This window comes from Zonotrichia albicollis, chromosome 6, assembly GCF_047830755.1.
Source record: "Zonotrichia albicollis isolate bZonAlb1 chromosome 6, bZonAlb1.hap1, whole genome shotgun sequence".
Lineage (NCBI taxonomy): Eukaryota > Metazoa > Chordata > Aves > Passeriformes > Passerellidae > Zonotrichia > Zonotrichia albicollis.
This window is the reverse complement of record NC_133824.1, coordinates 20,368,935-20,395,037: the sequence shown is the minus strand read 5'-3', so window position 1 is coordinate 20,395,037 and position 26,103 is coordinate 20,368,935. Positions and strand designations below refer to the sequence as shown.

Here is a 26,103-nt window from a genome sequence, read left to right as displayed (position 1 = left end):
TGTGGTTCTCCATGGAAAGATGGAAGGCATCTCATCCATCTTCTCACACTTCTCACATTTCAGCATTTGGCACAAAACAGAGATTTACACATAAAAAAATCTCCCTGGTCCTACTTATTTATTCATTGTGCTGCTCACAACAGAGGAAGACCTGCAATGTCAAGTCCCAGACCTTGATGCAACCAACCCAAATATTCATTATTTGTTTCCTTGAGGCAGAATACAACAATTTTTTTCTGATACACAAGTCCTTTAAGTTCCTCTGCTATTGGATAAAATAACTAAGACAAATTTTAAGTGAAGAAAATTAGCTTTATTTATGTAAATTAGAAAAAAGAATTGTTAGAACTTTGGTCAAATTGTTAATTCTGTACAATTTACAATTATATTTACATACAAAACTTCTAGTAAAATACAGTACATCACACTCTTCCTGAGTCACAGTGTGTTTCTCAGTTCTGTAAATATTTTTTTCTTCTTCCTTTTAAAGCAATTAGATTCAAGAAGGAAATAGTATCCTCAGTTTGACAGTGTTTGGTTTAGGTAATACTGTATTAAGAAAGAAGTCAATACACTGTACTTAGAAAATACTTTGTAGCCATTGCAGTTTTGATAGTTATTTTTCTATATTAAAATATGTTCCTTGCTAAAAATGTTAATTACATACTTCTTATTATGAGCTTGTTGCACTCTATTTAAAGACACAAGACAAGGTGACTTCAAATACTTCCATCTCTCACTGCAGAGATACAGAAATCAGGTTACAGGTACAGATCAGTGATCATTCAAAGATCAGGGAACATCCATCCACTTAGAGCAGAGGTCTGAATTGAGGCACGGTATGTTAAGATTGCTGTCCAGTCCTGGGCAGGATATGTAAGCTATTGCCTGGCTCCCCTAACACAAACTTACCAAAGCACACATCCTGAAAAGTGAGACTGAGTCAAGCAGCAAGGCACCAAGCCTGTCAGCCCTTCCACATGCATGGCAGTCCCACTCTGGACAGAGGCACAGTCCCCAGCCAGGGGCTGCACAGCTGCACTGCACAGCATTTGCTACATCTTGGCCAGCTCAAGATGTTATTAGGATTAAAGCTATCCATATCACCTTTACTGAGTTGAATTTTCTGAGATGAACAATAAACTGTTATAAGGCTTACAAGGATATTTAATCTGTTTAATGAATGCTGCAGTGTGTTAAATTAGTAATTAGCATAGATTACAACCTGTAAGTAAATTTATGTCCCTGTTAAATCCAAAACCCAATTATAGTAACTAATTTTTGACAAATATTAATTTAAAAAACAACTTTACTTAATGGCTAAGTGTGGGATGCTCTTAAATATATCTATGGTAAAGTACACTATATTTTTTTTAACATAGGCATGTGCATTTCTGATATTTTAGTCCAAAATAATAAAAAAATACAGATTTGATGACCTCTCATTTACTCATAGTGTTTAGAGATATTTAAGAAGTCTTTCACTAAGAGAACTTTACCTAGAAATTTGCTTTCTCTTAGAAACTTTCTGTAATACTTCAGCACAAACTGAAATACATGATATCAACTCACAACAATCCTTTGATTAGAAATTAAAAGGGAATTTTTTGCTGTTGACATCAAAGTGCGTAAAATGACAATATATGACAATATGGGGCTTTAAAGAAAATTGGTCTTCAGCTGAATGCTTGAACTTTTCCCAGTATTTTTTGCATGTTTACTAGTCTTCACTTTGATGCTTTCTTGATTGCCTTTAATAGCTGACTCAAGCCTGGCTTTCATAGTTGGAGAGGAGGCCATTAGTTTTTTAAAAACCGATGAATACTGTGGACCAATTTGCATCAGAGTTTGCAAAGCAAACTCATGTAGATTTTTTGCCGAGATTGTAGCAGAAACCAGTGCATTTTCATCCAAAAGAAAGGAAATGAGGATGGGAAGAAAGCAGGCCACCAAGTGAGCACCTATAAACATGGAAAACAGAACTTAAATACACAATTTTCAAAAATAATGTCAAATTCTAACTGGAAGTATTTCTCTAAGTTAACATGTAATTCAAACTGTAAAGCTGCAAATATTAGCTGAACTGTAGGGTAAAAAACCCAAAATTCCTGTGAGCAATTTTCTTGGCAATTAGTGTTCAGGACTGAATTCCTAGTGGTCATTTTGGTTTTAGCTTGTTATTTATGGCAACTTTGAGCCTTTTTAATGCTTTGGGTCCAAGAAATGGAAGTAACTTACGGTGCTGTTCCTCAGCAGCAGCAGTCAGAGCTGTAACCACCTTTATTCCCTCCTGAATGACTTGAAGTTCAGCAGCATTTTCAGGTTTTGCTTTTTCTGTTTCCTGCAGTTTCCCCACAATGGATGGCGCTAAAGAGTGGATATAAGGGTATGACACAGTTTTGTTTGGATGCTGAAAGATGGAGTGCAGCAGCTGGTAGCATTTACACTGTACCTAAAGGGAAAATGAAATTTGCAGTTAAAAAGCATTATAGTTCAAAATACATCTCTGGGTGTTCTAAATCTAACAGCTTGTCAGATAAAATTTTTGGGAGAGAGAAAAATGTGCTTCACAACTTTAAAATTCATCAGGTTGTAGACTGCTCATGTATAATACTTTACAGGACTATTATAACTTGTAATCAATTATTAATAGAAACCAGATCATGCATTCTGTTTCTTTCCATCAAATTTTATATCTTCTGACATTTTTGAGGTAAGGAAAAAATACTATTTCTGTTTGAAGATTAGTATTATTTTGAAAATACTCTCTTCTTAGCAGAAGTGCAATACCAAAAAAGTGGTACTTAAAATATAAGCAATATCTCTTTCAAACTGTAGGTACAATTTTAAAATGCCTTAAATGATGCAGTGGCTTGCATCTCTTTGGAAGTCAATAGGACTGAAACTGCCAAGTTCCTACATAATTTCCAAATGCCTCTGATGCCTAAACACTTGGATGAAATTTGCAAATGCATGCTAATATTTCCTTGCAGTCATATTTGGCATTTTCAGTTTCCTAACAGTGAAAACCAAAGTTTACAATACTGGGAATGTACTGATACATAAAAAAGTATTGTCTTACAGTTATTTCTCAAGTAAATGAAACTTTAATTTTCTATTACTACACAAATAGATATAGTGGAGATGCAAGAAAAGCAGCTTACACAGAATTCTAACAAATACAAGATCTAATGGATGTTATTTTCAGAGCTGAACTTTGAAAGTGAAAAAAAAGCCATTTGTATAAATGCTTTTTTTCACTGATACATTTCTTTTGGTGAAGGATAGTAATATATGAATTGTGGCACTATAATCTAATGCCACTATATGAAAATATTTATGCTAGGTCAGAACAAAACATGAATCTAGTTCAGTAAGCTGCATCCAGCAGCAGCCAGGAGCTGATGTTTATGGACAGTACCAGTTTTGTAGTGGTACTTGCTCCAGCTCCCAAAGACTCACAGCTGAGGGATTTCCTGTGCAAAAGACACTATCTGTGTGCTGAAGATAAAATGAACAAATAAAATTTGACAGGTGCCTGCAACAACACACAACTGTATTGTGTACTTAGCAATGTACAAAGCACTGAGTCTGATACAGTAAAAGAACAGGAATACAGAACTGCATACAGAACAATGATTAAATGCACTGCTGGACACGTTCTTTTCTTGCTCACTTGTTCAAACTTTATTTTAAAATACAACAGATTTAGTCAGAAGAGAATTAACTTCTATCAACACAGAGGAACAACTAAAATAAGCTAATATTCATTTAGTGTGGTATTGACATTCTATTAACTTCACCAGTACTTACAAGAGGATCTTTTGAGTCAAGTGTTGTTTTAAACTTCTCAATACACCGCTTCTGAAGGCACTCTACAGTAGTAACTTCTGGGCTGGTAGACATAACAAATACTGTAATAGCAGTGAGAAGGCTGATTTCGTCAAGTTCTTGGAGCAGGCCATCTACTATCAACAAAGTAAGGAAACTGTTAGATTTGCATTAAAAATTCTACGAGTTCAAGTAGTACAAAGAGGTGGAATAGAAATATAAATGTCTACGTTTCTTCAGTTTTCAAATATACAAAATCCTCTGATACAGTGGGATGGACTTTTACTGCAACAAAAGCTAAGGACAAAATGGGAATTTAGGGGTGATCATATGCGTATTTAGAAATTATAGCATACTTCTATTCCATTGTTTCTTTGCATAAAGTACAACTAATATCTTTGAAGAGCTGGTATGACATATTAGAGTACAATCTATTTGAGAATATTATAAAATTTGCATTTAGAATATATATTCTTTTGCTGTAACTTTTAAACAATTTTGTAAAGAGAAGTTCCAACAACAAATTACAATGTAAGAGATTAACATAAGGAACAATGAAAATACTATGAACTCAGGAAGTTGAAGCACCAGCACACAGCAAACTGATTCAAGACAAAAAATTCTTTTTTTGCACTACTGTTTTAATACCCTTTGCTTCACTAGAGACACCAGCTCTTAGTGGAGAAACTGCACTCAGTGAACAGCTATTTTTTATGCTCTGCTGTACACTTAAGCCATAGCTCCTGTTTATGCCTTCATCCATGGAATTACACTGTGGCACTAAATAACACAGGAGTAAGCCTGCAAACCCACTGTCCTGGTTTCAGCTGGGGTACAGCTAATTTCTTCTCAGCAGCTGCTGCAGTGCTGTGTTTTGGATTCAGAATGACAATGGTGTTGATAATACACTGATGTTTTGGTTTTTGCTAAGATGTGTTTATCCTAAGTCAATGACTTTTCCCATAGTCTCATGCTGTGCCAGTGAGAAGATAAGCAAATGAAACTGGGAGGGAGCATAGCTGGGATGGGTGTCTTGAACTGACCAAAGGGGTATTCCACACCATACAACATCATGTCCAGTAAATAAACTGAGGGGACTTACTTGGAAGGCCAGATGGTATGGGTTCAGGAAGGGGGGTCTGGCATTGGTCAGAAACTGGTAAGCAACTGAACAGTGCATCACTTGTTTTTCTCTTTTTGTTACCATTATTATTATCATTTACCATTATTACTTTCTTTTCCTTAGTGTCAATTATTACACTGTTCTTACCTCAACATACAAGTTTTACTTTGATTCTTCTCCCCACTCCACTAAGGGGGGGTGAAGAGGGAGTCAGGGTTCAGTGAGTGGCTGTGGGGTGCCCGATTTCCAACTGGGCTTAAATCATGACACCCACATTTATACTTTTATAGATGATGACTTCTCATATGGACTGCAGGGACAAGACTGCACTATAGTGTCAACAGTGCTTGGTAACCAGCTAATTCTCTTGTGACTAAGAAGTCTTTTTTTAGATATGCATTAATTTGATTTAAATAAAACCAAACAACATTTCACACAAACATATCTCATTTTTAACTCATAAACCCAGTATCTGTGCCTACCTTGATCCCAACAGTCAAGCACTGTGACCAAAGCACTACGCAGAAGATCAGTCCAAGCATTCTGACTCTTCTCTGCTCGAGCCATTGGAGAAGACAAGAGTCCTTTCAGAGCTTGGAGAGATGCAGCAACTGTCAGAGGTAACTGGCCATCTCGCAATTTCACAGCTGTTTCTTTAAGTACCCCAATAATTAGGTACAAAATAGTAGGAAGCACTGAAACACTTCCTGGAAAACAATGCAAATTAATTTCACAGAGATTTAAAAAAAATGCAGGTACTTTTTGCATTAAAAAAATTGAGGCAGTTTTCTTGGATTCTCTTTTTAATGTATAATTTATAATTTTTAAGCATATCTGTGAATAGAGGCACTGGTAATTTGAAGAAAAGATTTGAAATATCATGTGGCCTCCTATGGCAAACAGGGAGTCAGACTGCTTAAGTGAACTTAAACCTCTTCCCCTTTAAAATAAGCATTGTATATCTTTTCCTTGATGGTTTTATTATAAGAAGTGTGGAATTATGTCATATTCAGAGAAAAGTAAGAACAGAACCACAGAGGAGGTGGTTCTCAGGGAAGAGAAGACATGGAGGTATACAAAGTATAGCAGAGTATACAGTATATACTAGTATACATACTGGTACATGGTAAATTCTTTGTATCTACTACAATATAGAAAGAAGAGTAGAAAACAAAGTACAAGCATCTAAGTATATTTTGCATGTGAAGACAATACAGTGAAGGAAATTAACAGGGGGTAATTTCAAAACTGGCAACAGGAAACACTTCTATCACATGATAGGTGGTTAGCTAAGGATGCCATTGCTCCAGAAATCACTGAAGTCAAGAATTTATTAAGAGTAATAAGGACTTCAGAATAAATATATGTATAAAACCCCCTAGAATCTGAATAGAAGCCTCCAAAAAAACATCTTGGAAAAGAGAAGACCTAAGTAGAGAGGCAGATTGTTCCACAGGCTAATAAAGAGACTTTCTTGTCAGAGAATCTGATAGTTGACTAGTCATAATAAGAGACCATAAAAATGTTTTAAAATTCACAGGAATAATTTGGCATAGCAGTTTCACTTGTTTTTATGTCTTTGAATCTAATAGTAATATAGAATTCTGCATATATTGGAAGTAGCCTAGAAATCTGCATACTTATGTGTTGCTCCTGTCCTAAATTATGACTCAGCAAAGGACAGATTTAAGCATTTGGCTTAATATGCTTATCTCATTCCCTAAACAGCAAAATGCTTATGTTTCTGAGATTTTAATATAGTAATGTTCATGACAGACCTGTTGAATAGCGAGAGTCTCTGGCTATGCATACGTATTTTCTGAAGCTGAGGACATCTATTTTTGAACAGCCAGTCTTGGAAAATTTACTGCTGGAATTCAGTAGGAAATGTAGGTCATGAACGTCATTTACTTGCAAATTTTTTTATGCAAACATATCATGGCAGGTGCCTGAAGTAAGAGACATGGCAGCCACAGGACTGTAACTTCAGTTACCTACTAAAGGGGAAAAAAATATGCAATTCCACAGAGGAATTCTCATCTCTTTGATTATGAGCTAACTTTTGGAGCTGCTTCTTTATTCAACTGACTATATAAGCAAGCCTAAGGTCCTCTTTTTATTTACCTGAACAAAATGCTTAACCTGTCTACTGTAAATGTTCCCTGTGGTCTGATCCTGCAAGGTGTTTGTGGAATAACATGGACAGCTAAAGACAAAAGTAACTAGAGTGAGAAAAAATCCCAGATTATTTTTCATACAAGATAGCTGTCCTCAGATCTAGGTGATGCTATGTTTATTTCCTTTCACTTTAAACTGATAACAGGCTGCAGATGGAAATGAGAAAAGCGTATCATCACATTACAAGACTGCAAGGGCTCCATTTACTCCATTTGGAGCATCGTATTCTCCACAGAAGAGTCATTTAACAGAGAACAATTTTTTTTAAAAAAGAAGAAATTTTCAGGGGTGGTATATGCCAGAGATTTGTGTAAAGTGTAACAACAATACTTAAGGTGGGAACAACAGAGGAGTAGGGCAGAAATGGTTTGTATGTGTGGCTGTAACAGTACTGAAATATTATTGATATATATATGTGTGTGTGTATGTATATATATCTATATGTACGTGTATATATATAATGTGTGCGTATGTATATATATCTATGCGTAGATATCTATATGTGTATATATCTATATATATGTATATCTATATATATATATATGTGTGTATATGTATATGTATATGTATATGTATGAATATGATATTGAAGCTAGGTGGTGGGGAACCATCCTAAAGTTGGGAGTGACTCCAAAATGAATCATGGGTAAAAGTCAACTAATCTGAGAATTCAACCATAACCGCTTGCAGCCATTTGTTAATGTTCAAATGATGGAAAGCTAACATCACACATTTATCTTTTAAATTTAATTTATGTCTGCATTATAAATTCCAGAAAAGACAATTCAAGTAGAATATAATCATGTAGCTGTTGTACACTTCCCTGTAGAAAATGGATCTATTAATTGCACTGCTATAGGGTGGGAGAAAATGAGAAACTACTAATTTAATTGCTTCAGTTTTGTAACCTGTTTTGCAATTTGACAGTCAAAAAATAATTAGAAAAGGAAGCTGTCACAAGCAAATCAACAAAACTTGCTGTCAGACTTGGCCAGCTAAGAAAATCAGGTAATAACAAAGGGACAGAAAGGCCTAATAGTCTTTCATTTATCTTTTCTTGCGATGAAATAGCATACCTTCAGGAGAGCAGATTGCAGGAACATCAGAGAGAATAACTAATGCTGCTGCTACAAGTCTACTTCCATCTTCTGACAGCAACAGATGTTTTCCAGGTGGAACTGCAGGGCTACAAGTCAATTTAGGGTTGAGCTGGGGAAGCTGTCTGACAAGAATACAAACACACAGCTCCAGTGTTGCGAAGACTAATGATTTCCCAGGCACCAGTCCCCCTGTGTCTTTGCCCTCTCCAAATTCTGGTAATGTTTCCTTTTCTGCAGCACCATCATCAACTGAAAGAAAAACAAGAAATATGGCAGAAGTCTACAGGCTCTGACTTGTTTCCAAAAAGTTTACTTCTTAAGACTGTTTCAATACCAAATTATAATCTTGACACATATATATGTGCATGGGTATGTATTCAAAATTCTACTAGCAAACACCCACCCTTCTGAATAAGCAAACTATGCAGTGATTGCCAAAAGACAAAAGGGTGCACAACAGACTTTGACATACAAAATCCTAAGGCACCAAGCCAATATGATGTCACCTGATACAAGCACTTGGAGTCTACTCCCAGTTTTTTCCTTTTAGAAAATTAATGTGAGGAAGTTACAACCAGAGTAACTATTGGAACCTGGCTTGTAACAGCTGCGTGTGCCAAGTCTGTCCATTGCTCAGTTTTAGCTGACCCCAGCTATTCACTAGGACTCCTCCCTCCCTGATCAGCTCCAGTTTCTGCAGTTTTTCTCCTCACTTTCTGCCCTCTGTTCAACACCTAAACCACCTGCTATCTATCATACCCCCTGAATTTCTTATTTTAGGAACCCAGACTGTCTTAAGTAAACTAGAATTAGAATCCAACTGGGAAAGACTTCAATTAAGACACATCTCAGACACCAGTTTTCCAAGAAAGAATTGCTTTAACCCTGATCACAGCTATTCAAACATCTCACACAGTACTGTACCTTCTGCACTTCTCCGTTTTTCCTTCACATGTTCTTGCGCTGCAAAGAGAATCAAGCGAACCACTTCAAGGGCAGCAAGCTGAATATCAGGTGACTCTCTGGTCAGTATCAGTCGATGCAAAACATTCAGCAGCTCTACACCCAGCTCCTACAGCAACAAAAACATCTAACACATTTTAATTTTAATGCAGGAGGTTTTGGAACTTGTTAGTACTTGTTAAAGCCAACAGTATTACTCTGATTTATCTCACTAAGGAACACAATGTAATTGACACAATCACAGGAGTTGGCATTTTCTTCACCATCCAGCTCCTAGCTCCCAATAACAGCAGTCCCTATCAATTCTCCCAATAAAATAGTTATCATAGTTATTTAAGATATAGGGTGCTTAAAACAACTGAAAAAGCCAAAGTAATCTTTATCTTCTGGCTTCTTAACTCTTGAAGGTGGGGACACAACATTGCATCCCTCCTACACTTTACGCATTTCCTTGGACAGAGCATCAACAATCAGAAGAACTTAGCCACATCCACAGGCTCGACCACTTTCACTGGGTCAGGCAATTGCATGGCATACAGGATGGTATAAACCTTATTTAAAGGAAAAAAAAAAGAAATTTCAGTTTACTACTTCTTTTTAGGATCACTGTTTGTCCAGTCTTCTTTTACTGACTTTAATTTTTACAACAGAATTAATTCAACTATGCCTTGATAGAGAGAGAGTAAGAGTACTCTCTTTTCTGGAATTTGGTCTTTACCTGGCTTCTCATCCTATTAATCTATTTACTCCTTCCTGATGAAATGTCCTCAAATTCTCTGCCCCTCACCTTACAGGTTCCACATTGTATTCTTTTTTATCTCCTCCCTCTACAGCTTTGGATTTGGGTGAAGCATATAATTTACCTACTACTTATATGTTGAAGATTCCTGGATGTACAAGAGACTGTAGAAGCACTGTTCAGACTAAAACTATGCCGTAATTCTGAGGGGCATTTGGTCATTATGCATTACCTGATCACCACCTATTTTGGACCTTGGCCATGGAACATCGAAGAGTGCCTGCAGGGCATGTAAGCAGGCAATAATGTTCTCCATTGCTGCATCTGATCCAGGAGAGCACAGGAACTCCACACTAATTCCTGTAAGAATCAGGAAAAAAACCCCATGTGTACTTGAAATTTTAAGAACTAATTTTTTCCACTAATAAGTAACCTCACAGAAGGCCGAGCAACTACTGAAGTAGCATTTTAAATGAAGTCATGTCCTATTGCTAATACCTAACGGCAAGACCTCTATATCCATCAAAACCATGTAAGAAACTTCACCTTCTAGACAGTATGAGACCTAATGATTACTAACATAAATAAAACCCCAGCAATTTGTGAATAAAACACGAGGTCTAATGAACAGACAGAACAATTCATAACTCCTCAAAATATTGGAGATAACCTTCATATATAAACTGCAATCTATATTCTCATCCCAGCTGTACAGCTGTAATTCCAAACTGTGTGATGACTTGTGAAACCAATCAATGTCCACTAAATAATAGCTGTGCAACAGAAAAGCAGTTTTAAATTTTCAGTTTCTTGGTAGGGAATGAAAATTTCAAATGTTATTTCATTCAAGAGCAGAATAAACAAGCCATATGCCCACAGTCAAATACAGGAAATTTGATGTACTAAGCAGTAGAGGAAACAGCTTTTGTATCAGAGGTCCCACTTCTAACTGAGAGAGCAATGGAGTTCAAAGGAGAGCTGGTTCTCTGCAGAAAGACTGGGATTCAAAGGCAGACATATGCACAAAGTCATACAAGCTCATTCCAAAGAAAGACTACAAAAAAAAGATACAAAAGAGAGGCCAAGAACAAAATATAACCAGAAATGCCTAACTGTGTAAACTTAGAGAACTGGAACTAAATTCAACTACCTGATTAGCTCCTGCAGTAATGGAGGCTTGACAGCTTTATATGAATGTAAGGAAACACTTCTTTACTGTGTAGGTGACTGAGTACTGGCACAGGATGCCCAGAGAGGTTGATTCTCCATCCACACAGATATTCAAAAGCTGTCTGGACAGCAGTTGGCTTTATGTCCCCCTGCTTGAGCAGGAGGTGGACACAATGATCTCCATAAGTCCCTTCCTATACCTATAAACTACTGTGTGATGTAAAACTGTCCTTCAGTGAAAGCAATTCATACACTCTGTAACTGTACTGGTACAAACACTGTAAAATCCACCCCTGAACTTGCACATTTATGAGCAGAGCAATAAGCATTTGTTTAGGGCTTGTTTAGCTCAGTGGTTTTTGTACCACATTTGGGGAAATGCCTTACAATTTTCTCACTAGGACTTAAAATTTTTCTGACTGCATGTTTTTCCAAAAGATGCAATACTGAATGATACAGTTAAATTTGAATAATTAAAAATTTATTTGCTAACATTATCTACATTTTGAGTTACAGCATCTAGGCAGACTATGCACTCACTCACTAACCCAAGATAAGATGAAATCTGTCAGTATTCACATCCTCAGGAGATTTCACCAAGGGTCTGGTAGAAGAATCTTGACACATGGTAGTTGGGGTAACAGGTCTGGAGAGATTTGTAACTCCTTCATCTGGATCAACAACAATGAAACCTGTGCTAGTGAGCCATAAAGCTGTAGCATAAAGTATCAGTGCCCAGGAGCTGTAGTAATGAGGTCTGGCATTTTCAATTGTCTCTGCTGTATAAAATGTACCACCTACAAGAAAAGAAATTAGTTTTAAAGGTGTAATTTATTTTCAACTACTGTATTTTCTTATTCTTAAAATGAGATTGTGTTCTATGTATGACTTTTTTTTAATGTTTGGTATTAAAATTCAGGCCAATGAGGGCACTTCATTTAGATTTATTTGGACAGAATGCAATAGATTACCTATTTCTTCTTTCCAACATAAAAATAGCCACCAAATAAGAATACCACTCTTCACATCCATGAAACTTCTGTTCTCAAAAACAGTCCTGATCTTTAAACAGGTCCATAAGTAGGCTTATTCTCCATACCATTTAATCTTACTATGATCTTAACACAAGTCAGTTTGCTTACAAGGGACTTAGAGAAACATAACTAATTTGCCTTTTTACCTTCAGCAGGTAGTTGTGATGCATATTCTGGAGGCAAAGTTAAGAGAGCAAAATCCTGAAGTGCAGCAAGCCAGAGCTTGCTCAGTGTTCCAAGATCAGCCTGTACCAAGTCCAGAAGACCACTGGCCGAAAATGTTACATCTCTGTAGCTTTCTTCAGATGAGTTTACAATTTTTAAACTGTGCTTGTGTGTTTCACATTGATTTTTCTGCTTTTCAATTGCAACTATGTAAACCTGTTGATATATTTGGAGAGTTACAAATATTAATACTTGGAAAACTACTGTGATCACTAGCATGACTGCCTGTTGAATAGGCATGAGATTTCCTAGAATCTATTTCTGCTTCAAGTCCAGTAAGCATGAGGAATAAGCCCTTTTCCTCTAAATGTTCTGAATCCTTTCCCCAGCTAATTATGATGCAAGAATTCCCCAAAAGGGGAAAACTACTAAAATTCCTACCTGCAATTAAGTACCCTGCTCTTAAAAAGTAATACATTATTTGTCCAGTTTTTGCTTCCAACCATCAAACCCTGTTACAGCTACAAAACTGAAGAACTATCAAATAATATACCTATAATATTGATTCAGAAATAACAGTTAAACCCTTCCTAAATCTTTTTTAAACTACATGGCATTTCTCAAAATTATGTGTTGCTTCATGTTAGCAGTACAGAATGAAGAGTACAATCTTGCATACTTGGCAAACTTTGGGTGTTACCATCTATAGATTAATTTCAGTGTAATTTTCCTAGATACCTCTCTGGTTATCAAAAAGAAAGAATTGAAAAAGTTTCAGACAAACAACTCCCTGTAGTGTCTCCAAAATGCCCCTGGAGGGAAGCTCTTCTCAACTATAAAGGACACATTTAGATTCAATGAATCTCAAGTCAGCTTTGTTGAATACTAGTTCCCTGCAATTATGATTTCTGCATCTTTTTAATGTTTGCCAGTTGTAGTGGATTGCCCCAGAGAAGCAACTGAAAACACACCAAGCCCTTGTCTCACACCTCCCTGCATCAGAAACAGGATGGGGGAATTCCTCCAATTTCTGTATAAAAGAAATAGGTAAGATTCTAAGGGAGAAGGAACTGCCTAAGGCTTAAGTGAAATATTTGCAAATTACAGCTCACAAAAGCTTATAGGAAACTACAGAGTTTCCTTTGAAGAATTCTAGCGATCTTAATAATAGGGTAGAACAATCTACAGATCTTCACTTCTGACAGCTGAGTCTCACATCTAGTCTGAATTTTGTCCTGGCTTCTGACCAGTGAAAGGTTGTTACATGCTATTAAAAACCTTTGCTTCATGTAATCATTTCAAATTTATCATGGTACTTTATCTTTTCCTGAATAGACTAAATAGACCAATCTATTTAAATCTCTCAATGAAAGAACGTTTTCAAGATTTTTATTCCCACCTGCTAGCTTGTCTCCAAGGGCTTTGCTATTTTGTCAATATTTGTTCTCAAATATGCACATGAAACATTGGTATATTTTTTTGCAGATGTTTACATAAGAACTACCTATTGCCAACTTTCTCCTCCAAAGTATCTTCCTGGTTGTACACTGAAATATCATCCACTTTCATAACATGCTCATCTTTAGCTGGTTATCAACCATCAGCATCCAAGGCCATTATCACCACATTCTAACACCCATCTTTTGGAAGTGATGTGCATGGTTCACATTTTTGACTGTTAAATATTTAAGCTTGCATTTACACATATTAAAACAAGCCTTCACATGAGCTGGCTTTATTTTAACTAAAGTAGTATTGAGCTGACAATATTAATTTAAAATGTGTATTTCCAAGATATGAAATATCAATAGGCAGTGAGAAAAGTTATACCTATTTAAAATAGCACATTGAGTGGACCATCACCATACATATCATCAACCATTTCTAACATGCAATTTCAAATCAATATTGAAGTATTCAAATATATTAAGGAATTTGTATTTCTAAGTATGATACATTATTCTTATTATATTACAATAAAAACTGTTTAATGAGCAGTATACCTACCCAATATAAGACTAACATAGCAGAGCTGTTATACTAACCTCTGCCCAAGCCTTAAGGACAGCCAGCACCTCCATAGTTGAGGTGCTTTCATTATATTGTTCATTTTGTGCTTCTTTTCCAGCCTGCACTTTGAGCAAAGAGGACACGAGCAGCTGGTGAACCCTTCGGAGGTCATTAAGATCACTCACTACACCACTTGCTATCCAGGCACTGCACACCTAGTGTTGTGAAACAGAAACAATGAGGAACAAGGAAAAAAAAAAACACTGCATACTCTTTTTTCCATCTGTAAAATTATGAAAGCCAGATTTAATTTCTATGAAGATAGAGTTGCTCCCAGACAATAACAAATGTTGAATGACATCCCAGTTTAGTATACTTTACCAGTGAAAACCAAAACATTAGTGGGGTGTCACAAAAAATGGCAAAAATATCAACTGCAACTAAGTTTCTCAAAAGATTTTAAAGTGATAATACCCTTTGAGTTGTGACAATATAGAGGTAACATAAGTGACATTATTTTTTGTGAATGGAGGATTTAAAGTTAGAGGATTTATTTCCTTTTTCTTGTGTTGCTTATCAAGCAAAAAAAAAATAATTCAGAGGGTCTATTACCTAAGAGACTTCTGACTTTCAACACTTGCCTGACAAGCTTTTGCTGTGACATCAGGAGGAGTTTCAGGAGCAAAGGCAGGCCTAAGTGCTGCTCCAACCTAAACAGAAGTTACACAACATTTAATACATAGTGAATAATTGACTAAATACTTACTTTTCATAATCAGACTTTGTTACAATTTTCCTTTATAAAGTATAGCTCCTTTGTCCTTTTTTCAGAGATTATTTCAGTGAGGTTAAAGAGCAGAGAAACAGTTTCAGTCATATTTTTATTGTTTTGCCTACACTGAAGACACTGAAGACATTGTTCTCTTTGAGGGAGTCTTCATTGCTGACTCTTATTTTCTTGTGCAGTCTAAAACAGAAACAGTAATGTCTTCCTTCCTGAATGCCTGACTTGATGAGGAGCCCACAAAAAAAAAAAAAAAGCAATGTTCTGAACCATGAAAGACTTTGCAAGACACTTAGCTTGTGACATATCCTTACTCAGAAAAAAATACAGATTTAAGAAAACAGCTAACTGAAGCTGGTCAACTTTGGAAAGTGAAAAAGTGTGGGGAGAGCACAAACCCCATTTACCTAATAAAGAATGCACAAACACAAAGTTACTGGGCTGCAGAGGTTTTACTCACTCTCACTGTTGAAAACCATTTCAATAAAGTCTAATAAAAGATTCCCTAGCTGCTTTAGCATGTATTTGAAAATTCATATTTAAGTTTGATATACTACACTTGCATCCCAAAGAGCAAGTACTACAATAAATGTTTGTGAAAGAAGTGAAAGGATTTGTTCTTAATGGCAATTAATGACAATTTCTTACGAGCCTCTAAAGTTGAGACTTCATTTATCGAACTTCAGAACTAGATGTTAGGAAGTCATTACTTAAGTCCAGAAGATTTATATCCATCTTTTTTTCTGGATTATTATGATGTTTTTAGGAAAAAAAAAATCTGACAATGTAGACTTGATTAACAGTTTGACATCCCTTAAACTTATGTCTTAAACAGTTAATGAGATCTATGCATAGTATTAGCAGAAACACATTAAAGGTACAGAAGCTTAAAAGGAAAATTATTAGCTTTACTTGTGACCTGCTTGATGGTTTTGGACAGCAAGGACAGATGGTTTATTATTTTCCTTTGACAGCTTTAGACTAGACCAAGGAACTTCCTTCCCACAAAGGAGTGCCAAAAAAAAGAATTATAATGGCAAAAGCAAGATCAAAGTAGGTCAGGATGTCTTTACTGTCTCTCCAATTCTATGAGAGAAAGTGATCTGACCTACTCAGTGCCTGCTAGAAATTGAAGCAATATGAGGCTTAACACAGTTGTCTGTCATATTTAACACAAGTGTGGTATGGAATGCTAAATGACTAGGACATCTTTTCTCTAAATCTAAACCAAGACTTAACAGAAATAGAGTACAACCCACACTTCTCTAGCTTGTTCATTGCCCAAGATCTCCAAATGTAATAGCTGCTGTGCAAAGGCTACTTATTTCTAAGCAGAGTTTAAATTTATAGTTATTCCTAATACTTCTTGCAATACTTTCACACTCTTTAAACTAATGCTTTCCAAAAAAAACCCCACCAATGATCTATTTTGGTTTTTGTTGTATTCAAGAGGGAAAAATGCTGAAACTTGAAAAACTTTGAAGCTAAAAAATTATACACCAACTGAAAAGATGATTTCTAATGAAGTCCAAACAAATTAACAATAGTTTAACTGAAACCCAGCTCTGTACCTACACACTGTAAATGCAAATTTCTTTTAGTAATTGCCTCTAAACTTTTGAAAGTTATTATCAATGGTGCTTACATTGGCTTGATACTGCTCCAGGATTACATGACCTGGAAACTCTGGTTCTGGAACAGCTGCAAACTTCCGAACAATAATCTGCAACATTTGAAGCCCAGAAAGACGAAGTTGATCACTGTGATCTGTGGCAGCCATAAAAGCCATACGGACCAAGTCAGCTAAATGCAGTACCAAAAAGTCATCTGAAAACAGAAATTTAAAAAAGAAAATAGTTTTATTAGATTTAAATTCAGACATAATGTGTTTTATAAGACTGTTCCCAACTGTTTTCAAAGTGTATATTTTACATTTTACCTTAATATGTATCAAGGATTCACTTCAGGCAGCTTAAACATAGATCAATTTTACCTGGCTACCTTATATTAGCTGATCAAGTCTGCTTTCCATTAATATGTAGAAAAAAAGTACTTAGAAGAAAGTATAAATATCTTCATGAATGAGACCTTCTAAAAAAGCATTGAGGAAAACACCTCCAGATAAACAGAGTGGTACTGAAAAATGGCCCTGTATTTCTACGGGTGATTATGCAAATTATGGAAAGAAAAAAAGTGGCATTTTTTTAAGTCATACTCCCAGACACCAAACTGTGATGTTGTAGGCTGGTGCCAGCTATCACTTGTGGCTGCCAGTGCTTTTGCAGAAACAAAGCCTTCCTACACATACGCCATGGTACTATAATCAGGAAACTGAGTGTAAATGCTGTAGTAAGATGCCATTCTTTTAGCAAATAAAAATTTCTCTACTCCTTAAATAATACAGGCTTACAATCAGAGTAATTAGAGGCTTTATTGATTACAAACAACAAATTTTTGATTAATTTCACTAAGATGCAAAGAGCTAATACTTACTTTAAGAATACTTTGCATTCTATGAAATTCTTTCAGTGCTTAACACATACCTCTTGAATCACGTTGTTTCCTTTCCTGAGCCAAAGTTATATCAAAATGTGCACTGCCTGCATTTTCACACTGGCTTATAATTTTACAAACACACTCTGCAGCAAAAACTCTGGTGGACCACCGTGGATTTCGGAAAGGATGGAACCTGTCATCACTGTCAGATGTTAATACAGATACATCATCCCCTTTAGCAGTTTCCTCTTCTTGGGTGGTATCTATTGATGCTACTGTATTGAAATCTGTATTTTGGACACAGAAGGGAAAAAACCAAACATAATATTCTTTCTTACCATAACTGAAACCTACTAAAAGAAATCTCTTCAAAGTCTATCTCTAAACTCACATTCATGGTGACTCCCTTAAAGTAAATGCTAGAACTCAAATATAACGAAACTGTCAACATTTAGTTGATATTACTTGCTGAAACACAAGATTAATACCACAAAAATAAATTAAGAACTGCAGCGAAAGAAGCAAAAGAAAAAAAAACCTTTTAAAATTATTGTGATGTATTAGAAGCATTAGTAGTGTTCCAAATAAAAAAAAAATCTAAATGCAAGAAGTTTTCCTCCTGCACTGCAGGTTTAAAGAATTTCCTTCACCCCCCACTAATATTTAGCACAGTAATTGATTTTGTGTGCTCAGGAGTTCCATTATGATATAACAGGCCTCCATTAGTTCTACCACTAATAGAAGAAATGGTCAGAATACTTTTCTTGCAGGTAATTGCACAGGACTCACAAGCTCAAACCTATGCTATATTTCCATTTCTGCTATGGAAATGAATTAAGATCAATAATTAAATCAACAAGCAAGACATCCTAAAATGTTTACAAGAACTTGTTCAAAGGGGAGAGGGCAATCAGAAGAGAGAAAGGCATATTCCTCTGAAGGACCTAAGTTAAAAGATCCAATCTTGCAATATGAATGACAATTATACATTTCATAAATGGCAAACATTCAAGAAACTTTAATGCTTTCCCTCAGTGGCACAGTGTACTGCTGCAGGCCTTATTTTGATTGTGTTCTCAACTACAGTGTATTAAGACTTACCAGCAGAGGCAGCAAGAACATCTTTACAAAGCTTCAGCCAAAAGGAGAGCTTCTCAACTGCCATTGAAGTAAGCATATGAGTCAGGGTCTCTCTGATATCTTGGCACAATCTTGGGTCCAATTCTTTGTCCAGCAAACCCAGCAATGCCCCCTCCAGGCCTATTTCTCTGATATTCACATCTGCTAAGAACAAAGGCTGTGAGCTGAGTACTGTGCATCACAAAACTGAATTAATGACAACAGAAACCCCACTAAAGGTTGCACACAGGGTATCTTGTGAAAAAGTAATTACTAGCCCTGAAATATTTTTGAAACCATTTTATTTTTCACTTTAACACAGCAGCTAACTTATGAATACAAAATAAATGTTGAGCTTTTACAGAAAGATAGCAACAACAGGAAGAAAGTTACCCCATCAAGAAATAAGAATCCTACTCTGAATTTCACAGCATTACCATCCCCTCAGCATTTAGATCCTGAAAAAAAATCACTTACCTTACTTTATAAGGTAATTCTAAAACAATTTTTAAATTCTAAAACAGTTTTACCTTGAAATGGACGTTAAAACTATTCTCCAAAAAAACAAAAAACCAAAGATAATGAAATGATTTGTTAAATTAATATGACCAATATTACAAATTTTAAATATCAGCAGTTTTAAAAAATGGCTATATTCTATTTATTCTGAAAATTTCCAAATGAGCTTGAATTGAAAGCTGAAGTGAAATAAATTTTTAACACCACTCACTCACAGAAAGGCACACGAGGATGAACTAGTGATCACTCTCAGGCCTTTTAGCAAAAAGTTAATACAACAGCTGCTGGCTCGATGAGCATGGATTTCCCTGCAACTCCCCTTGCATTTCCTCATTTTATAATAATTTTTTACTATACAGACAACTGAGGTAGAAAATGTTTTGAGTTTAAGATTTCAAGAGCATTGCAAAGTTTTCACACTCTTAGCAAAGTGTGTTTAAAATTCACTATCAATATGCCAAGCTTTTTGATCTCAAAATTTCAATACATTACCTGGAGTAAAATCTTCTTTGCTCTCTTTCACTAGTGCAACAGCATATTCTGACACTTCAGCAGCTTCTCTTTGCACAAGCTGACGTAAGCAAGCCACCACTGCACGTCTCAGCAACAAGTATGAGCTACAGAGATTCATCTGAAACATGCAAGAAGATACAGTAAGATGGCCAACAAACCTCTGTGGCAATACTTCAGTAAGGCTGGTATTTTCTGAACACTTGCAGCTATAGCAAATCTGTTAAGTCAGTAAACATGTAATTGATGCTCTTTTTGGTCAGCTTTTTTTTTTTTTTTTTAAACCTCCAAATGAAAAGTTTTGCAAGTCCTGTAATCAATTTTATAAAACTTTTAGCATTTCTCTACAAAGACAACTTACAATATTGGTTTGATGCTGAATCCACCTCTCAACCAATATTGTACAAAAACTGCCAATAACTTCAATGCCAGGTGAATCATGGTAACTAACTCTGATTACTGGGTATATGCATACTGTGGGCTTGAAAATTCAGAACAAGTCATTATCAGATGTAACTAGAGAAATGTCAGTGAAACCAAAGGTGAGAGAGTCAATCGGGCCTTAGTAAAACAGAACTCCATGCATGAAAGGAAGTTTATAAGGGCAAAGAGAACACTGCTGCAGTTTCATTGGAAAAAAAATTTATATACTCAGTTTACATTAAATTATGTTTTAGAGAAGTTGAGAGAAAAGGTGAGAATTACTGGTGAATGTATGACAATGAGACAGGTCAGCTCTCCTGAGCAGTCTCTAGCAAAGAGGTTCATAGCACCATCATTCATATTTTAACACCAACAGGCCAGTGTGTGGGACATTTTACTGGAAAATACATGATAATAGATTCACTATTACTGGAACAAGGAGAAATACTTAAAAAAAACCCCAAGACATAGCGTCAAGGGCTTTTTGTTAGAGTGGAGCTTTCTCATTTTTATTTGCTTCTTTCAATTTTAAGACAATCCTGAAGGGAATCCTAAAGACATGATAAACTAGCTCTGTGGCCAGGCAAGATGGCTACACCAATATTTATGCATCTTCTTCTAAATGAAGCTTAGGTTATCATAAAAAAATGTTCCCTACAACTAAGCAGTTGTGCACCCTTAGCTGTTACCATCCTTAAAACAGAGCTGAGGGTCTGCTGCAGGAAAACCTTGCATTAGGCTGTGCTGCTCACTTGTCAGCAACAAGCCAATATATGTTAGTCAAAATGACTAATATATATTAGTTAACATATGCTTAAAGAAAGCAACTTAAGGACAAAAAGCATAAGCAATACAGAATTTTAGCTTTGTTAGATTAACAAAACTAAGCTTCATCTTCAGAATTTCTATGCATGCAAATGAATCTGCAATGCTCAGAATTGCATTATACACAAAAAGATACACACTCTGCATAATTCTTCTACAAGGAAAGGAACCTGACTCAATAGATATGTCCCCAAGGTACTTTAATTGCAACTTCAGAAACAAGTGAGACTTTTAATGCAACGTTTACACAAGCAAGCTACACATTCTACTTCGAGTTGGACATGCATAAATTCCGTGCTCATTTTAACAGGGAAAAAACAGAGGGCCCGACTGAGGCGACCAAAATAACGCAAGATGCACATTTTTAATCTCTCTCATTCTCCCACATTCTAAGCAGGAGACAGGACTAAATGACAGACACAAAATGCAAGCATCACATTAAAACTTAAAAGTAAAAACAGTTCAATTTCTGTACTTAACACATTAAAACCAAAAATATCCCTTACTGAGCACATAAATGAAATGTATTCCTGCCATCTGCAGAAAGTTAGGAAGGCTCTGGTTAGGATGACAATAAAATATCACTCGACATGCTAAAAGAAATTACATTAAAATGGTTAAAAAGAAAGATAAAAGATGAAATAAAAACACCACTGCAAACTGCAAAGGTTTAGGATTAACAAGGCACAGGGACCTACCAACACAGAATTATCCAACAAGATTTCCTGCACAAAAAACAAATGACAACCAGTCATGACAAAACCAAAAATAGATATCACAGCGATATCAACCACACATGGACACTGTAACATGTAAGCTCAGCATATAATAAAATTCAGAATCTTCTCTCAAACATACCAAAAGCCTAATTTGCTTCGTTAATTTCTCTTATTTTTCATGCTGAACACACATAAATTCCAACCCAACTGCCACTAAAATGAATACTTAAACAATACCAAGACAACAGCACAGCATAGTTATTAACATTGTATAGTTATTGTGTTTCAATATTGATCTTATTGTTAATATCTTAGACCTGAAAACTGGCATTCACTGTGTTGAGGAATACTACACCGTAAGCTTACACAGATAAGCTCTTTAGAAGTCCGTGCTCACCTAAGTTAGTTTCAGAGCTAATTTTAGACATTATTAAAAGCATATTCTGGTGTATTCTGTATAGAATACCTCTGCAAATCTCTCTTCTACTGGAGCAAAGAATTCAAAGAGCAGGACAAGTATGCATTATTGTTAGAAGCCCCGTGAAAGATCCAACTGACAAACAGGGAACACTCTCAGAAGCTGAAGAAGGGAAGCTAGATAATGACAAGCATATGTACACAATATACACAAAACAAAACAAAACCCCCACAAAACATGAACCAGTGAAGCAGTGTGTCCATTGCCTAAGTCATGTTTTACTAGTGCTAGCATAGTTACAACCTGAACTGTTTAAATACACTGGAGACCTGAGCCATCTCATGCTGTAGGGGCTTGACAGGTGGTGGAGGAGACAGCTTGCTGCTGCCTGCACAAGAAATTGTTTTAGCATGCCTAATGATGTAAAAAAGAAATTAAGAGGGAGGACACAGGGGGTTATGAAAGAACAGAGGGAGGTAAAAGACAAGGCGAAGAGGAAGTGAGGGGGATGGCAGGAGAGTGAGGACTGTAAAAAGGCAAGCTCAAAAGCACAGACATTTAACAGAATCCTTGGGCAAAGAGGATGGAGAGGGGTGTTCGTTCAAATACTACTAAAAAAAGTGAAAAAAGAAAATTTGCCTATTAGTTTTCGAGATTTTATAAGTGAAGATTCATGTTTCTACAGATGGAGGGGGAAATATCACTCATCTGACTGCCTCTCCTGTTTTTCTTCCCTAAATAAAGAATGCAATGGTGAATATCCACATGGTCTAGGGTCTAGCTTTTGCATGCTACTTTCCCTTAAGACTTCAAAATGCAACACAAAGGAGAACCATCACACCTTGTTCTCCAAATTGCAGACATTTAACTCATGAAGAATAACTAGCTGAGGTTCACCTTGCAAGTAAACAGCACAGTGAAGTGCAGATTTCAGATCCAATAACCTATTCTGTTTCCCTAATGAGACGGTGATTTAGTGGGTGGAAACTACACGAAAAAATGTTGAGTTTTACAAATGTAGAATTCGTCTTGTGCAATTATCTTCTGACAGACCTGCAAAGCACACAATCAAAAAGCTTTGTTTATGACACTCTTCAGAGACACACTGACATTACTGAATTGTCAATGCCAGCAGCATTGGCCTTAGTTGTACAGGTTCATGAAGAGAAGATCACCCATGTGAGGCTGCTGCTTTGGTGGGCTCCTCTCCAGGAAGCCTACAGTCACTTCTGGGATAGTGGGGAACACACTCAGATGCATGAACGCACAAACTCGAGCCATGACCCCTGCTTCTTAATTGACTAATTTAGTATTATGAAATTCATAAACCACTGTATGAAGTACCTTGAGACAACTTGTAAGAACAATAAAAATCAGTAATATTATGTAGACAAGGTAACTTTGTCATGATATCCTCTATATTAGTAGGCATTTGATATTAACAGAGAGATTGAAGCAGACTGCACATAGGCTTAAAAATGCTCCCAAAAGCTATCACACCCTCCAAGCAAGAGACTGTCTGACATGGTTTGTTGTGATTTTATAAAAGTAAGAAAAATGATGTTTTACCCAACAAACAGAAAATAATTGTTAGGGTATGTTAAAACAACACTTCAGATTAGTTCCAGCTCTTCTGCAACTAGCATATTCATGTGTATCACAGTGTGGGGCAGAAAAACCTTCCTCAGTTTTTCCTAGCTCCCACAATCATGTTTCTAGTCAAACTAAAGAAAGAAAATGTAAGGAATCTAAACCGATATGTTTAGACTAAACATGAAGATCTAAATCTATGAATTTAGCATTGATACACAAGTGCTACCCAACGGGAGATGTGAATAAGAAATGTGTTGAAATAGATGAGATTAAAACAAAATCCAACTGCACTTTATTGTCTGTGGACTTTTGTTTCTGACAGTGAGACAAAATCCTATTTTAAAAAAACAAAACAAAACAAACTCCTCAAAAACCTCCAACCAACCCTCCCCGTCCCCCAGCTAGCCCCCCAAATCCACCAAGGCTAATAGCTACCAGAATTTTCTTTTTAACAGAACTAAGTACTTCAGAAGAGCAACTATTCAAAGACAGAGAGATACTGAGTGAAAATAAAACAAAAAAGACCAAACCCCACCCAACAAATAAACTCCCTGCCTTGTCAAATAGGGCTGAAAAAGTTTTGTTTATTTCTTCCAAAGACCTGATTTCACTATAAGTTGTGTGTTAGAAATTTTTATACTGACTGCAAAGATGTCAGTACACTGAACCATTAATGTTACAGAAATTACAAAATTTATACACATTTACAAATTATACACAAATGACAAAAAATACACAGAAATCTACAATTTTTCAGCATCATAAAAAAAAACAAAACGAAACAAGACAACTCACAATAGTTAGTACACACAATTTTTAAAGTCAATCCTTCAAGCAAGGCACAAAAAGCAGTAGAGGGAAAAAACTGGCCAACATAAACCAGCTGGTACAAATCCAGCAAAAAGTTTTAATGAATAGTATATCCTGCCAGACAATTGGCCTTAATAAGAACAGCAGAATGTATTTGCAAGCAGTTCAGAAGGCCAAGATTTCTATAGAATGTGCTCATTTTGTAAAGGGGAAGAGAAACTGAGGGGAAAAAAAATTAAGATATAGGGAATACTTGCCTGTAGGAGAACATGAAACACCTCATGCCTACACAATGATCAGTTCCACTGCTTAAAGAAACAGCTGCATTTTTTAAGTGTTTGTGAAAAATATGAACAAATTTCAAAATACATGGATACAAACTAGTAAATATATACTCACACAGAGGCAGCTTACAAGGTTAGACAAGTTGACATGTCGAGGAGCAAACATGTGAAGCTGCTGAAGGCAAGAGATGGCTTGAGCTTGAACAAGGCAGTCAGGATTATCTTGCATCACTGCACAGCCCAAAAGGCAAGAAGTTCTTAAGGCTGACACTGCTGTACTGCTGCCTATATTGAGAATAAAGGTTATTTTTTGCTTGTTTTTAAAATGTATATTTCTTTTTAATAAACATGATAACCTGTGTTTTTCCCAAGCCAGCCATAATTTTCATCCTCCTAAACGATGATCCTTGTATCTGAGCTATACTTTGATATCCATGAGTAAGGATCACATTGCTCTCTGGTTATTTAGATGCAAATTTTAAATGTCTCCATCATAACTAAGACATAGAGGGGTTCCTAACTCTTGAAATACAAACACCTGTTCTCATGCTAGAATTAAAAGATGTAAGAGTGTAAGAAATATAAAACGTAAAATTGATGTCAGAAATTTCAGCCCAAGGCAAGGTTAGGAGAACCAGTTCAAATAAAGGAAAGAGACACTATTTTTGGAAAACTAGAGCCATGTCATCTTGATTACGTAAAGTCATGGCCTATGAAATACTGTCTTACAACTATGCAACGAAACTTAGATCTGCTTATTTGTTACATTTGCAACCACAGACATTCAATGTTTAGCAGTTTGGCTGCTAGAGCAAAGGAAGCTGACACATTTGTGGGCTGCATACCTTGCAGCTCAGGGCCCAGAGTGGTAATGAGAGCGTTCAAACAGCGCCCAAGGCTTTGATGGACTTCAGCATAAGCTGGGGGCACACTCAGCAACAACATGAGAACAAGAGATAAGGTAGGTTCCACATGCACATGATACAGGGGCCCAGCCAGATCTACTATCAGGGACAGAGAGTGCAGTGCCCATGCCTGCAAAATAAGAGAAGCAGTAATGAAATCTCTGTATGATATACATAAGACCTTTTAAAAATGTGCTAGTTAAAAGTGAAATTCAGTGATGAAATGCAATAGAAGTTGCACTCTTAGGTTCCAAAGGAACAGAGAGGTTATACAAAGAAATTTTATCAATCTGATGTTGAGTAAGCCATTTTGAATATTTTACAAGGAAATGTACGTTGTGCAAGGAAACAATCATTTTAAATTTTTCATTGTTAATAAACAAAA

General features: G+C 36.1%; 1 protein-coding gene across 8 annotated transcripts in view; it reads right to left on the bottom strand.

The window, feature by feature from the left end:
- Positions 1 to 298: 298 nt before the first annotated feature.
- HEATR5A (HEAT repeat containing 5A) overlaps positions 299 to 26,103 on the bottom strand; it is a 64,373-nt gene continuing 38,568 nt past the window's right edge. For 4 of the 8 annotated variants that reach the window (XM_074542730.1, XM_074542728.1, XM_074542729.1 and 1 more), the window contains 18 exons: positions 25,659 to 25,848; positions 24,929 to 25,098; positions 21,688 to 21,714; positions 19,724 to 19,862; positions 18,695 to 18,874; positions 17,641 to 17,880; positions 16,743 to 16,924; positions 14,955 to 15,023; positions 14,349 to 14,528; positions 12,285 to 12,519; positions 11,653 to 11,901; positions 10,167 to 10,294; positions 9,157 to 9,304; positions 8,209 to 8,481; positions 5,437 to 5,661; positions 3,814 to 3,968; positions 2,239 to 2,452; positions 299 to 1,961 (listed from right to left, as the gene is read on the bottom strand). In XM_074542730.1, the coding sequence (XP_074398831.1) occupies positions 1,660 to 1,961; positions 2,239 to 2,452; positions 3,814 to 3,968; positions 5,437 to 5,661; positions 8,209 to 8,481; positions 9,157 to 9,304; positions 10,167 to 10,294; positions 11,653 to 11,901; positions 12,285 to 12,519; positions 14,349 to 14,528; positions 14,955 to 15,023; positions 16,743 to 16,924; positions 17,641 to 17,880; positions 18,695 to 18,874; positions 19,724 to 19,862; positions 21,688 to 21,714; positions 24,929 to 25,098; positions 25,659 to 25,848 (3,306 nt within the window). In that variant the 3' untranslated portion in view covers positions 299 to 1,659. The remainder of the gene's footprint in view (positions 1,962 to 2,238; positions 2,453 to 3,813; positions 3,969 to 5,436; positions 5,662 to 8,208; positions 8,482 to 9,156; positions 9,305 to 10,166; positions 10,295 to 11,652; positions 11,902 to 12,284; positions 12,520 to 14,348; positions 14,529 to 14,954; positions 15,024 to 16,742; positions 16,925 to 17,640; positions 17,881 to 18,694; positions 18,875 to 19,723; positions 19,863 to 21,687; positions 21,715 to 24,928; positions 25,099 to 25,658; positions 25,849 to 26,103) is intronic. The other 4 variants (XM_074542731.1, XM_074542732.1, XM_074542735.1 and 1 more) reach the window with 4 other exon arrangements.